This window comes from Protobothrops mucrosquamatus, unplaced genomic scaffold (assembly GCF_001527695.2).
Source record: "Protobothrops mucrosquamatus isolate PMUCROS unplaced genomic scaffold, P.Mucros_1.0 scaffold2050, whole genome shotgun sequence".
Lineage (NCBI taxonomy): Eukaryota > Metazoa > Chordata > Lepidosauria > Squamata > Viperidae > Protobothrops > Protobothrops mucrosquamatus.
The window spans coordinates 383,982-399,084 of NW_015388157.1; the positions used below are offsets into that span (position 1 = coordinate 383,982).

The 15,103-nt window shown below is 36.9% G+C and overlaps 1 protein-coding gene across 1 annotated transcript in view; it reads right to left on the bottom strand.

The window, feature by feature from the left end:
• LOC107294673 (dynein heavy chain 9, axonemal-like) overlaps window positions 1–15,103 on the bottom strand; it is a 112,567-nt gene that overhangs the window by 43,891 nt on the left and 53,573 nt on the right. Inside the window, exons 16-19 of the mRNA XM_015823924.1 lie at window positions 11,285–11,449; window positions 9,723–9,863; window positions 5,811–5,981; window positions 5,216–5,338 (exon numbers count right to left, since the gene is read on the bottom strand). Of these exons, the coding sequence (XP_015679410.1) occupies window positions 5,216–5,338; window positions 5,811–5,981; window positions 9,723–9,863; window positions 11,285–11,449 (600 nt within the window). The remainder of the gene's footprint in view (window positions 1–5,215; window positions 5,339–5,810; window positions 5,982–9,722; window positions 9,864–11,284; window positions 11,450–15,103) is intronic.

Genomic DNA, 15,103 nt, shown 5'->3' on the forward strand with positions numbered 1-15,103 from the left:
TATGCAGAATAGTTTTGACTGAAGCAATGTTAAATGGAAGAGAGTTGTTTGTTTTTCCCAATACTGTAGCTAGGATAAGCAAAACTATTCTTTTGATGTGAGCATTTAAAAATAAGGTTTAAAACAAACAACCTTAAGGGTATAGAGAGAGAAAGAACAATACATCCCAAATTCATCAAAGCAGAACACCTTGGCAGGAGCTGAAATATTATGCACCATGCACCATATTTCAACTACTTTTTCCTTCACCTGTAATTTAACTCAAAATACTTTATTAATGAATATAGCAGTATAGTATATGTAGTTACGAAGAAGGTTTAATATCTATTAGTCCCAGGCAGAGTAAAAAGGGATGTGATGCAGTTATACAACTTCTCTTATGCTGTCCAGATCCTGTAACTGAATTCTGAACGTTTGTTTATTATTATTATTATTATTATTATAATAATAATAATAATAATAATAATAATAATAATAATAATAATAATAATAATAATAATAATAATAATAAAAAGTTGGAAGGCATCTTGTAGGTCATCTAGTCCAACCCCCTGCTCAGGCAGGAAACCCTATACCATTTCAGACAAATGGCTGTCCAGTCTCTTCTTAAAAACTTCCAGTGTTGGAGCATTCACTGCTTCTGGAGGCAGGTTGTTCCACTGGTTAATTGTTCTAACTGTCAGGAAGTTTCTCCTTAGTTCTAGGTTGCTTCTCTCCTTGCCTATTCTTAGTCCAATAGTCAACATCAGAGCCTCTTGCCAATTTTGTCATTTCTTCACCTTTTACAATCAATTGGGGTTTTTCCCCACCAGAAACTCATTCTCTAAAACTATGTACATTTCTTACTAAAAGGACATCTTAGTTTCCTATTTGGGGCACCCAGAAAAAATGGCACTTGAATTAGATCTTTGTTGAGATTTCTCCATGAAAAATGAAGAAGTCTATGGCTTCTCTCCAATAATTTTTTCATTTTTCTTGCAGAAGAGAGAAGCAAGTACAGGACTGTAAAACTTCAGTTATTTGAATCTCCCATAATTATTTAGGAAGTTAAATCTTCTTTTTTTCCAAAGGCAGAAATAGTCTATAATGGGGGCAAGCAGCCTTTTTGGCCAGGGGACATTTGGAATTTGGAGAGCATGAAGTGATAGGGACTTTGTGATAGCAAACACGGCACCAAACAATAAGGTGTACAGTATCAAGTGGTACAACTTTGTTTTTCAGAGCTGTTCCAATTCATTGGACTCAGCACCAACATAGAAAAGCAAAGTTCTCTACTCTCATGCTCCCATCAAGTCAGTTCTGTTAAGGTTTTCTTTGCCTGGCTATTTGCTTCCAAAGGAAAATATGCACTGTTGCAAGGCCAGCAAAATTGCCACTTCAATCCAACATGGTGACTTAAGCAGCTAGAAGCAGGGACACTGCTTCCCTCTGTAAAAGTACATCCAAATGGCACTTCATCAGAACTCCAATCAAAGCAATGCACCTCTTGGAGGCATTTGACAGGCCTATTAAATTTGATAAGGGAGAATGATGCTTTGATTTGCATTTCATCAGTTTCATCTGTCTGTCTGTCTGTCTGTCTGCCTGCCTATCTCTCTGTCTGTCTTTCTGTCTATCTATCTGTCCTTCGGGCTCTCTCTCTCTCGCTCTCTCTCTCTCCCTCACACATACACACACACACACACACACACACACACACATCGTGTAGGTCAGGGAACCGGGGGGGGGGGCATTATATTACCTACTTCTAGACTATAAGGATGGCAGAATCTCTCTTGATAAACAATCCAATGGCATCTTGCTCCTTCTACATAAAGTTTCCCTAAAGACCCTTTGATGATTTCTGGTACACTTCCAGAAAGAACAGCATATATCCAACTTAAAGCATGCTTGGACTTAATTCTTTTATAACAGAATGCTTAGTTAAAATTGTTTTGACTAAAGCAAACCTTATTTCAATCTAGCTTATATATTTCAGAAGTTTTCAAAGAACTGCAAACTTATTCCTAGCCTTTCTTGACCCGGTAACAGCAGGCCTAGGTCATATGCAAATAAACACAGTCTGCAAGCCATTCAAAGGTAGCCCTGGATTTTATGACTATTCTAAGAAGTCAGAAAATCCCTGATGAATAGTTTGAACTGAACCCATCTGAGCTACTCTCCCACTTTTACTTCTCTTATCTTTGATTGCCTTTGTTTCCAATCCATTCCAGCATTTGATGGATTGGATAAGAGATATGATGAGATCACATCTTTTTTTTGCCAATTCCATTCTCTAACAATTTAAGCCTCGACCCTGAGTTGTTAGGTAGAGTCAAACACTTTCCTGAAGTTGATGAAGCAGGAAAATATTTCCTTCTCTTCTTAAAAGACCATGTGAGGAATTTTGTATTATAAAACTGATTGGTGGTATGAGACCAATTTAGTTTTCATGGATCATTTTTCTACTTTATTCTTTCATGGAGGACACTGCAAAACAGTTTGCTGATATTGCAGCAGATCTTCATGGGGGCAAGGACTGACCCATTCCTACTTTACTATTAAAATATGAAAGGCTATTTGTTGATGTGACCATATATCTGTAAAATGCCCTGTTCTTATTGCAGATTACAGGTCAGAGGGACGAGAGGGGAAGGAAGCTGTGGTATCTGGTTATCCAAAGTTTTAAAAGACAGTACTGTTCATCTGTATTATAAGTCCACAAGACAAGAGGCAGGGATATAAGTCCTCATCAGAAAAGGCAGAGATTGCTTGTTAGCAACTAAGAAATGTTTTATAAAGTGATGCAGAAATAGAAGAAAATAGGGAGAAGACTTCTGGGGTGACAGAGAAAGAAGGAGGTGGTCATTATTAGAAAAGGTGTTGGTTGCTCAAATACAACAGCCAAAGTTCAACAAACACATGCATACACACATAAAACATGCTCATCTGATATCTAGCCCCAAGAATACACAGGTCTATAAGACTTAGAAGAAGCCAGCAGGGTCAGGCCCATAAGAATCTCAGGGAGAATGTATTCTAGAGAGCAGGCATAGGTCCTGTCAGATAGCATTTTTAAGTGTGTATGAGCATCTGAATGTATGTTTGGCCATGTTCCATTGGCAAATAGCCTAACATCACTTCCTAATTACCTAGTAGTTGTTTTCAAGGATTTCATTACTGAAGAGGTCACCCTACAATGAATGGATCAAGACTTCAAGACTACCATGGCAAGCAGAGGTCTCTTCAAGGTCTCCATAATGGACACTAGACACAGGTGGTCCTTGACTTACAACCACAATTGGGACCAGAATTTCCATTGCTAAGTAAGGCTGTTGTTATGTGAGTTGCGCCCAATTTTGCGACCTTTTTGTCATGGTTGTTAAGCAAATCACTGCAGGTGTTAAGTGAACACGCAGCCATTAAGCAAATCTAGCTTCCCCATTGACTTTGCTTGTCATAAGTCAGCTGGAAAGGTCAAAATCAGAAATCATATGATCTTGGGACACTGCAACTGTCATAAATACGTGCTGGTTGTCAAGCACCCCAATTGTGATCACATGATTGTGGTGATGCGGCAATGATTGTAAGTATGAGGACTGGTTATAAGTCACTTTTTTCACGGCTGTTGTAATTTTGATTGGTCACTTAACAAATGGTTGTAAGTCAAGGACTACCTGTAATTCTTGATTAGCTACATTCATTCAATAGTATACATGCTGGATTCAGCTTTCTTCAATGGAAGAATTCTGATCGGTGCATGAAGTAATTCTCTTTGATTACAATATTTTGGATTTACCATATTGGGATGTCTCTGTGGGGGTGGTTACAAATTATTAAGCTGATCCATGCAAGGAAACAATGAAATGGCTTCCCGGTCAGATTTCCTTATTAATTTGCTAGCAGTTCTTCTGAAAATTTATTTGACATCTGGAATCGAGAAATAATTGACACGGTGGTTCCTGGGTCCTATCCTGCTAAGTACAACCATATGAATTTTCTGGTTTTCAAATGCAATTTTGGTAGAAAACTCCAAATAAGTTTAGCAAACATACTAACTCATAGTGGCCATTGCTGTGAAGAAATCGATCTTCCGTGTTACTATTACATCTGACAAGAATTGCCCAACTGAGTCTCTTCAGAGACCAGAAGCTTACTGTATTTTATTCTACCTGATATCCCATTATCAACTATTTTATAGCAAATTCCAGATAAAATTACCCAATTGCATTCAAAGTTACATCAACTAGAACCTGCATTAACTATGCCTTCTTACAATAGGAAGATATTTCATCATGCCTATAAGAAATAGTGACAATCCTGGGTTGTTGTTTTTTAATTGTACAGATTTCCCCATTATTTGATAATTTTCAACCATACAAGACATCTTAATATATCATTTGGGCAATTGCAAAGCATTTTACAGGGGCAGGTCCTGAAACATGTTCAGGAATGTTAGCTAAAAGGTAGTGCTGCCAGATAGGCAGAGGTTAGCTATAAGAAGCATGTAACTTCCTTGTTAAAAAATTACATTGGCCATTAGTTTATTACCTGATACTATAATTAAATGGTTCCCAAAAAATGTAAGACCCATTAGTAGTCACATAATCCTTGACATTTTCATTCAAGAAAGCAAATGTATTACAGGTCAAGACAAGAGATCCTCCTCAGGACTGTCAATTTATGCTTTAACCTTTTTTACTTCATTCTTCCTTCACTTAATCAGTTCTTTGTTTATTGCTGAAGGATAGCTTGAGCTCTTGTGATTAGTTAGCCTTACTGATTATGCTTTTCCTCCCACTAAGGATGGTAAATGTAGCAAAAAAAATATCTACATTCAATCACATCATGCTTTAATAATTTGACCTCAACCTGGAAGCCGTTTGGTGTAGTGGTGAAGGTGCGGGCCTAGAAACCAGCTGGTGACTTTGGGCTAGCCACTCTCTCTCCACTCACCTCATTTCAAAGGGTTATTGTTGTGGGGAAAATAAGAAGAGGAAGGAGTGTTGGTGTTTTTGCTGCCTTAAGTTGTATATGAAAAAAGGGCAGGATAAAAAAACAACAACAACCAGCACCAGCAACTGGGGTGTAAAAATGGCTCAATAGCAGAAATGATCTGTTACGAAAAGTAAATGTGTGTATGTACATATATACACACATATATACCTACATAGATACATACTTATATATTCAATACAATCACTAGTAGTAAAGATATTTGGAGTATACAAGTTACCTTGATGCCACCCCATGACTGATTTGTCAAAAAATCTATTGGACTGGTGACTCCTGTTTGGGCAGGATATCGCAGCAGAAAGTTAAGTTCCATTGCACCGATTTCTTTGTTCTTCAGAAGTATCTGAAACAAAAACCCAAATTGAACTACAGAAACTTGCCAATACTTCCTGGAAGCTACAAGGGCAGAAGCCAGGCACTACATCTACCAAGACTCTGGATGCTAAGAAATATCAAAATGCTAATAAGTGGGTGGAAGAAAGGTGACAGCAGCTGCAGACATTTTGCACTGAACTGTTTCAGTTCAAACTTACTGAACCACAATACAATGAAGGATCTAGAATGCCAATGTAATCATCATACAGAGACTCAAAGACAATGATCTACCACTGAAAGTGTTACAGAATTTATCTGGTATGTCCTAAGCAAAACGTTGCAGCATAGAGAACATTATCTACCAGTACATACCACTTAGAACAGCGTGCCTGACTGAGGAATTCTGGGAGTTGAAGTCCACAAGTCATAAAAGGGCCAAGTTTGAAGACCCCTGACTTAGAAAGTAACTGGTATGAGAGTTAACAAATCCACAATGTTACCTGGAAAGTGACTTGGGCTGTGTAAGTCAGTTTGTCACATTCAAAGAGTCCACGAGTTGTATATTGAAACACTGAGAATGTGATGCTATCAATCAGGTTGTTTACTCGCTCTTTCAGGATCTCATCTGCTGGAGCTCTTGAGACAGCTTTCTGGAAGACCACATTAAATGCCTAAATGTAGTGAGAAAGAGAGACAGTCATAATGAAACACTTTGAATATTTTAAGTAGATCTCCAAATGCCAAATGGCTTAATATAGAACAACAGAGTTAGAAGGAAACTTGGAGTTCTTCTTGTCCAACCTCCTGCTCAGGAAGGAAACCTATACCATTTCAGACAAATGGTTGTCCAATCTCTTCTTAAAACCTCCAGTGCTGGAGCACCAACAGCGTCTGGGGGCAAGTCGTTCCACTGATTAATTATTCTGTCAGGAAATTTCTCCTTAGTTCTAGCTTGGTTCTCTCCTTGATTAGTTTCCATCCGTTGCTTCTTGTCCTGCCTTCAGGTGCTTTGGAGAATAGGCTGGCCCCATGTTGATTCCATCTAGTCTTGAAAATTACAATGAAAACAATGTACATTTGGATATAAAATGTCATTCTGGGTCTCATTCATAAAATTGAGAAGAAAATAGTATATAGCACTAGCTAGTATTCAGGCAGTCTAGGAATAAGTGACCTGCATGTAAGGCTGCACTCATGCTTAGCTCACAAGATCTTCAGGCTGAATGGAAGGATACCAATTTTCAATTTCTTGAAGGCCAGTGATATAAATCTGTTATTCTATTGTCATGAGCATTAAGGAAAGCAGGGTTAAACAGAAGTGAGCTGCTCCTTCTTTGCCTTTTATTATTAGCAATGGTTATGCATTGTAGAAAAACTGAGTTGCCATCATAGGCAAAAAGGTTAGCAGTCTCCTGACAAACTCCATAAAACCTGGGCAATCATTCTACTTCAACCGCATGGCAAAGTTGACTCATTAGTTCAAATTTGTTCTGAGCTGAAATTCTGACTCAAAGAAATAAAAGGAGGGAGGGAGGGAGGAAACACTTAATTCTGCTGCCAGAATTTTACCTTACTAAGACATTTTGTAGGAAATTTCCTTTAGACACATCTTACAGGCATAGTAGAGCTCCAAAGCTAATTTACATGGCTATTGACTTCCTAGTCTGTATATCATAGAGTTCTGTTTTGGTCTGGGGATGATTTGTGGTTTTTAGTTTTCTTGGCTGCTCTTTTCAACCCTCCATTTTTCTTTTCACCCAGCCTTATGTTCTGCCCCACAATAATATGGTATCTCTTCATTTTTCAATTCCTTGCAAATCATCATTTTTTTCTTCTCTTCATATCTTCCAAATCCCAGGATTTTAGTGTATAAGTAAAGCTTAACACTGGGGCAATTTTTATGGATCTCACCATGGATACATTTGGCATCAACAACTGAACTGTCATTCTTGGTGGCAGGGATTACTTTATGCAATATGTCTTTGGAATTAAACGAGGTCTACTTCTTACTGCAGATTGGGAGAGCTCTCAAAACGTATTTATTCTTTCGGGCCTGTTATCACTGCTGTTTGGCTTTTGTGTTTTATGACAGTTATCTTCTACTGTTGTTTTCTTTTTATAAAACCCTTTACTGTTCTTTATGAGCCATCCAGAAAGTATGTTCCTGGGTGTCATGAATTTTCAAATTAAAAGTATTTTTAGGCTTATTGTAACAAACCTACCAATTATCAATCTATAGATTTCTGAAAAATATATGCACATCACATGTAGCAGTCTAAGTGTGCTATTAGTTTGTGGAAAGCTGGCAGAAATAAGCTGGCTTGCAGGATAATTATAAGATTAGAGGTCCAAGTTGCATTGAATAAGATAAACATACATGAGGAGAAAATTGGGCTGTAGTGGCATATATGGCACACTGGTCAAAATGTGCCAGAACTGGCTAGTACTATCCTTAGTATTAGCTACAATGTTGCCTATAACAAGGGTACAACAATGTGACCTAGTGTGCACTTTATTTATATTATTAAAAAGTGTTAAGTGAAAGCATTGTTTGAACAAAGCCATAACACGCACCAAATATTAATATCTATAGGCATATTATGTGGCAATCATGATCTAAAGAGCATGAATTAACAAAACAAAAAGGAAGTATGAAGGCAAAAAAGGGTAAGCGAGACAATCTTTGTAATACAAAGGCAAAAAATGCCAAAGAGATTAATTTATTAATATCTAGAAATTAATATTAATTAATTTAATACCTATTAATATCTAGAAAAAGAAATAATTGAAAAGTTTGACTGATTAGATTGCATGGAGAAAGAGAGAGAGAGAGAGAGAGAGAGAGAGAGAGAGAGAGAGAGAGAGAGAGAGAGAGAGAGAGAGAGAGAGAGAGAGAGAGAGAGAGAGAGAGAGAGATTTTCCAGGTCATTGTCTTGGTTTATCATTCACTTGGCTTATCATTCACTAGGTCTTCTAGTCCACATGCAAAAATCAGAATAGGACCCATTTGAGAGTGTTTTGGACCAGAAGCAACAGAGGCAGATAGGGATTGGCAACAGGGACACAAATTTTATTCAGATATTGTTTCTGCCTATTGAAGGATGGAGGTCATATTATAGTAACTAATAATTAGGAAATACCTACACACACACACACATCTACTTTCCTCAAGCAACAGAATTATGTTTCCCCAAAATAATCTATAATAGGCTATGCACCTTGCGTTATACTTCAAGAGAAAACAAAGTTCAATAAAAAACAGCTGTTTTCATGTAAAGTATCCGTATATACTTCCTGCTGAAGCTGAAATATTCAAAACCAGGAAAGCAAACAGTTGGAGAAAATAACACCCTGAGCAAAATAAAAACCATACCCAAAAGTCATCAGCTACCATCAAACGGAATATACAATAGAACAATTATGGAGAGAAAGAAATTTAGACTGAATTCTAAATTGCTATATCATGCTCTTAAATTAAATGCCTGCTGTGCCATATTAACCCTTGAAGAATGTTGTTTCATAGGAATGAAAGTCTCAGCAAAAAATTAAAAATAGTTTCTAGTAATATTTTGTTTAGGCATGCAATATTGTTAAATTACTCATAGGACAAGTTTTTTTTCCACTGAATGTTCTTAGAGCTTTCTGTAACTTGAGCTACTGCAAATTGTAAAGAACTATTTAAATCTCTGGTGGAAACTTAATGCAATAACGTTTGTTTCTCTAGTCTTCTATAAAGTGAAATTCAGCACATTTCTACAAAAGTTTAAACTATTTAATCTGCCGCATTCAGAGTCTGAATATTATAAAAATACAAAGAATGGCACAAACAAAGGCCAGGGACCTTTTTGTCATACATTTTTCATAATGCACAAAAAGAACCCATTAAAGATGACATAATTCACAGGTCTAAATATCCTTAAATAACTATCTAAGGTCTAGGACATTTAAAAAAAATGCAATCTCAATCTATTGATATATTTTGTGTTGGCTGGTTAATGAAGCTAATTAAGGGAGAGGGTGGAGGGAGTAAATAGGCCCCTGTGGCTGACATGAATGGTTATGAGTCAGTCAGAATGTCCATGAAGCACAAACATAAAATAATTTTTAAAAATGATGAAATTTTATGGAAGAAAAACAAGATTTCACAATGAATGCTGAAATCGTTCCAGGTTCGGTGAAATTTTGGCAGTTTTATATTACCAAAACTTAGTGAAATGTTCACCTGTGGTTACTGTACACAATTATGTTTCAAGTACTGGCAAGATTGCCAGGCCCCTCGTATGTGATGCTAGTGGGCCTCTCTCGTCTCAGACTCCTTATCTGTCCCTAAAATTTGGAGAAGAATTGGCCTGGGTTGGGAAAAAAGAGAGAAGGGGAAAGGCCAACTCTTACTGTAGATGAAACTATTGTACCTTTAGGGAAAATTGGTACATGGGATTGATGGTGTTGAGGTCATTCATGATGAAATATAGCAGTGAAGCACGAGCTGCTGCAGGACGGTAATGTTCCCTTGCCTCATTAATCTTGGTTTCTGTTATCTTGGACTCCTGGACCTGAAAGGAAATAACAATAAAACTATGAAGAGGCAACATAGCCATACCTACTGTAGGTACACATTTTCTTAGTTTGCATGGAAATGGCATGATTTTCGATAAATTTGTGTATATGTAGCATGTGTAGCATACCCCCTTGCCTGCCTGCTTCTAATTTCCCAACATTTCCAGATGTAGAGCACATACATTCAACCATCACTTCACCCATAAATTAATTATCAAGGAACTAACTTCCATCAGATTCTCCTTCACTTTCCAAGGTCGTTACTATGCCCATATTAAATTTTCACATGGAGGTGTTACGTAATCTTATCACCGAGGATGTCTGAGCTCCAGCTACCAAAAGCTTGAAAGTACCCTCTGCACAAACAGTTCAGAAACATCTCTCATTTGTGCTGAAGGGCAAACCTGGCAGCGCCCGTTCCCATGGCTCTTCAGTGTGGTACAGGAGAAAGATGTTGCCAGTATTTGCAAAGCAAAACATCTACGTCAGGTGAGTATTGAATAGATCATTTTCAAAGCCAAATTTTCACCCGGGGAGCAGCCAAGATGCTGGATTCCAGCCAACTTAATACAGGCCATGGAAACTTCCATACTGTATAGCCTCCACTCAATTCCTAATTTAATTCAGTAAATGTAATGCATGTGAATTAACTCAAGTAAAACACTTTGGTATTAAACGTAAATGCTTTAAAACATCTTGTTAGAATGCTGTAGTTGTATGGTCTTTGCATCCAGTGCTACTGTTTCTCTTAAATTGCTCATTAAAGGCATCTGAACTAAAACAAAAATGCTTAGTAAATCTTGCCAGAATGTGGTTTTGACATGATTTTTAGTCTCCAAGCTGTAGAACAAACAAGATGCATTTAACCAATTCATTTACTTTTAAATTTTAGTTACAAATTGCCAAAAACTTGACAAAATACTTAAATATTCCAACACAAACTCATAGACAATTAACAAAACAATATTTGAAAGAAAAAAACAGAAACCAAAAAAGAAAAAGATTAATAAAAAAATTAAACCAACTAAAAATGAGAGAATAAGAAAAAAATCTACCTTATATATTATACTTATCAACAATTTACTGGTTAACTAATAAGTATTTTTTTTTTCTTATGCTCAATCATGTCCAATTCTCGAAGATTGCTTGAACAAGTCCCTACAGGTTTTTTGGCAAGGTTTTCAGAAATGGTTTACCATTGCCTCTTTCCTAGGGCTGAGAGAAAGGTCTACCTGCTGACTTTATTCCTAAGGCAGGACTAGAACTCGTGGTTTCCCAGTTTCTACCTTGATGCCTTAACCACTAAAAACAAAACTGGCTATCAATAAGTACCAACATTTAAACAATTCATATTCACTCACTCTTAACATAGATTTTTGTTTTCAGTCACACACCAGACTCAATTTAGCATTTTTACCTTATCTTCAATTTCTGCAGCTGTTTGTTTAGTGACTTCCAGATTCTCCACCAAGGCAGTATCGGCTAAAAAATTCCCTGAGGCAGACGAGAGACGGGACAGCAAGTTGTCCTCCAAAGTTTTTAAGGTAATTTTGTAACCATTCTGCTGTTTTGTGAGATCAGACTGTAAAAAGTTGAGATATATAGTGTGTGTATACATATATATCATCATATCATTTTCAAAGCAAAGCAAAGATTTCATTAAATCAAAATCTCTGGAGACCCCTGTGTTAAACCATCATATGCTGGAAACTCCCTCTTTGGGAAAATGAAATGCAACATGGCACACCCTTCCAAATTTAAATAGATGCTGTATTGCAGAACATTTATGCAGCATATAGTGTATTACAATTCACATTAAGGATTGTAGAGACCATTCACTTCCATTCAAGGGCCCAGACCAGACTGCCAAAAATCTGTATTAGGATGATTGTTCCCGAGATAGTCCAATCCAGTTTACTCCATTAGGAGTAAAACCCACAAACAGATGTAACACATTCAGCTGAATGAAAGTGATAAAATGTATTGCATTTTAGTTTAAACTAGAATCTTATGCTCATTTTTTCCAGAATCTACAGGAATTATCTAGGTCCCAAATACTGTAAGTGCCAAAGACTGAGCAGCATTAGGGATGAAACAAATTGAAAGACCACAGATCTCTCTTAATTCCAAATACTTCTAAGTCTAATGTCTATGTAGTATTATTATTCATCCTTATCTTCTTTACTCCACCTCTTATTGGAATGATGATTGATGATGATGATGATGATGATAATGCTTTGCATGTACACTGAGAGTTTCTGTGTCAGACACGAATTCCTTGTGTGTCTAATCACACTTGGCCAAATAAAATATTCAATTCAATTCAATTTCTATTGCAAGATAGTATGATTCATATAATCAACAGTAATTTGCTCATAATGATCACTTTGCTTTGAGAAGAGATCAACAATCACTGAATCTAAACCCCATTTGTTTCTACAGTGGCATTTCACTCAAATGATAACTTGTTTGTTTACTCCTCTCCCCCCCCCCAGGAATTTTGGGGACAGAGGATGTACCTCTCACTGCACTGTCCTTTCAGCAGCAGCTCCAGAAGAAAGAGATTAAGAGTAAAGATTTGGTGGAATCTGCAATGGTCTCCATGAACATTTGTTCTGAATTGCCCTCTTCCTCCTGCTGCTCTGAGCTGCTCTCCACTTCAAGTGCAAGTTTGCCATTCTTACCTAAACTCTAATTTACTGGTCAGGAAGGGTAGCTATTCTGACATTACAGATGGGAAGGGAAAAGTCTTGGATATGGGAAATGTGGGAACAGGCTGCCAAAGGCTGGGATTTGTTTAAAACACAAAAGTTTCCTTCTTTAGTTTTTGAAAATGTTGTTTAATTAAAAAGAACTGTTCTTAGAAAAGCTACTATGATGAAGCAATTAATAACTTTTTCTTTAGGCCATAGGCTAACCATAGATCTGTTTGGAAAAAAAGACAAAGCAAAACTATAAAGCTATTATTTTTCTTACTTTAAAGAAGTAATTAATTTAACTGAAAAGCATTGCTTCTTTAATAGATTTAATGATTTTCCACAACTTAGCCTAATTTGGTTTTCTTTGCATAGCCAGATTGGGGTATGATATATGGGATAAGAAATTTAATATATAACCTCAGAATGTTACTTTCTGCAGTATTAATAGTGTAAAAGAGCAATATGGTAAACTCAATCTTTTCCAACTTCTTCCATAGTAATGCCAATTCTCTGAAATAAAGTTGGCAGCATTAAGAATAACAACACCCCAAAGTCCTGTTGTGCTGCTAAAATTAAGAGAGGCTTAAATCCTTAGTTTTTATGCTTTTCCAACTGTACAGAAAGTTTCTTCCATTTTCCATTAATGATCCATTTCTTTCCAAACTCCTTATTCATTATTGTGAACTCTCTACCTTGCACCTTCAATCTCTAGGATAGATCAGTAGATGGCTGGCAAATCATCTAGCAGGAAAATTGGTTTTTCTGTGCTATATATTAGGAAGCCTGGTTATTTTTTAAAAAACCCTCCCCCACTTCCCAAAACATGGACTTCCTTCTGGGCATCTATCATGATAGGGTTTTACACAGAATAGATCCTCTTGCATTATGTGAACTATTGTTTATATGAGATCTGCCCCCCCTTGGCCCTCCAAATGGCCTGAAAACCTGGCTCTGCCCACAGGCTTCAGGCCCCAATGGGGGCTCTGATTTTAGAGGTGGCTGGTTAGGATATGATTACAAATCCATCCCATCTACACATTGGTTCTTTTTATCCACTCTGTTGCTAATTTCATAGTTTTAACTTTCAATGCCCAATGTTTTACTCTTTTTAACCTTTTAATTATTTAATACAAGTAGTCCTCGGCTTACAACAGTTCATTTAGCGACCATTCGAAATTACAACGGCGCTGAAAAAAGTGTCTTATGACTTTTTTTCACACTTACAACCGTTGCAACATCCCCACGGTCACATGATCAAAATTCAGACGCTTGGCAAGTGGTTCATATTTATGACAGTTGCAGTGTTCCGGGGTCATGTGATCAGCTTTTGCGACCTTCTGTCAAGCAAAGTCAATGAGGAATTTGGATTCACTTAACAACCGTGTTACTAACTTAGCAAATGCAATGATTCACTTAACCACTGTGGCAAGAAAAGTCGTAAAATGGGGTAAACTCACTTAACAAGTGTTTCACTTAGCAACATAAATTTTGGGCTCAATTGTGGTCATAACGCGAGGACTACCTGTACTGTCCTTTTTCATTTCACAAATGTATAGTAATTCCTCCTGATTTCTCTGTTCTATGAATTTGGAGAGAGTTGTCCATAAGTCATACATGAACTCCAAATACTGCAAGCACTAATTACAGAATTTCCCTTTTTCTTTACCCAACTTCCGTTCTTTTTTTGATCCATTTATATGGTTGCTCACTCACCAAGGTACTCTAAGGAATATACCCTCAACATTGGATTTTTAAGACTAATTTTACCAGCTTGTACAAGGTTTCTAATTTTTAAAATACGCAAATTATATAATTGTTACTGGAGATTTTGGCTTTCCCTGGTGCTGGGACACAAAATGCACTTTATGATTAGTTATTTTTTAGCTGACACAATATTCCCTGAGAAGCTGGACAATGGAGAGAGAAAAAAAGAAATGATTTGCTACACTGAATGGAAAATCTTTATGTCATCTTGAGTTCTTCTCTAAGGGCTGTTGTCTGTGGCAGCAGGTTGCTCTAGTCTACTGTTTAGCAATTATATTATAACGTGCCATACACAAATGTATTGCAAGGGCTCCTTATGTGTCAATAGCAACATATTGTTCAGCTACAAGAAGAAGGATGACTATTTTCAGTACAACCAAAAATTCTTGGCAAACATGACTCAATTTGCTAAAGTATTCAGAGGACGGCTCTAGTTTGTAATGTTTCATGCACAGCTTGAGAATTAATTTAAGTAACCACTTTAGGACATTCTATGTTTCCCTCACATGTTCTACTGCATCTCTCAGTATTATTACAACCTAGCCAATAGCATTTGCTGAACTGTTCATTGACTCAACATATGTACATTTATTTAGTCAAGGAAAAAAAATCAGTGGCAAGCAAAATGATAAAATGCATGAACTATGTAATTTTGTGTATCTCCTTTGTGTCATAGAAACACTCCAAAATGCAGAGTTAGTGTACTAATTGAAGGAGCCATGTTGCCACCATCAAAAACAGTTTTATCTGGTTTGCCAAATGAAATTAGTTCC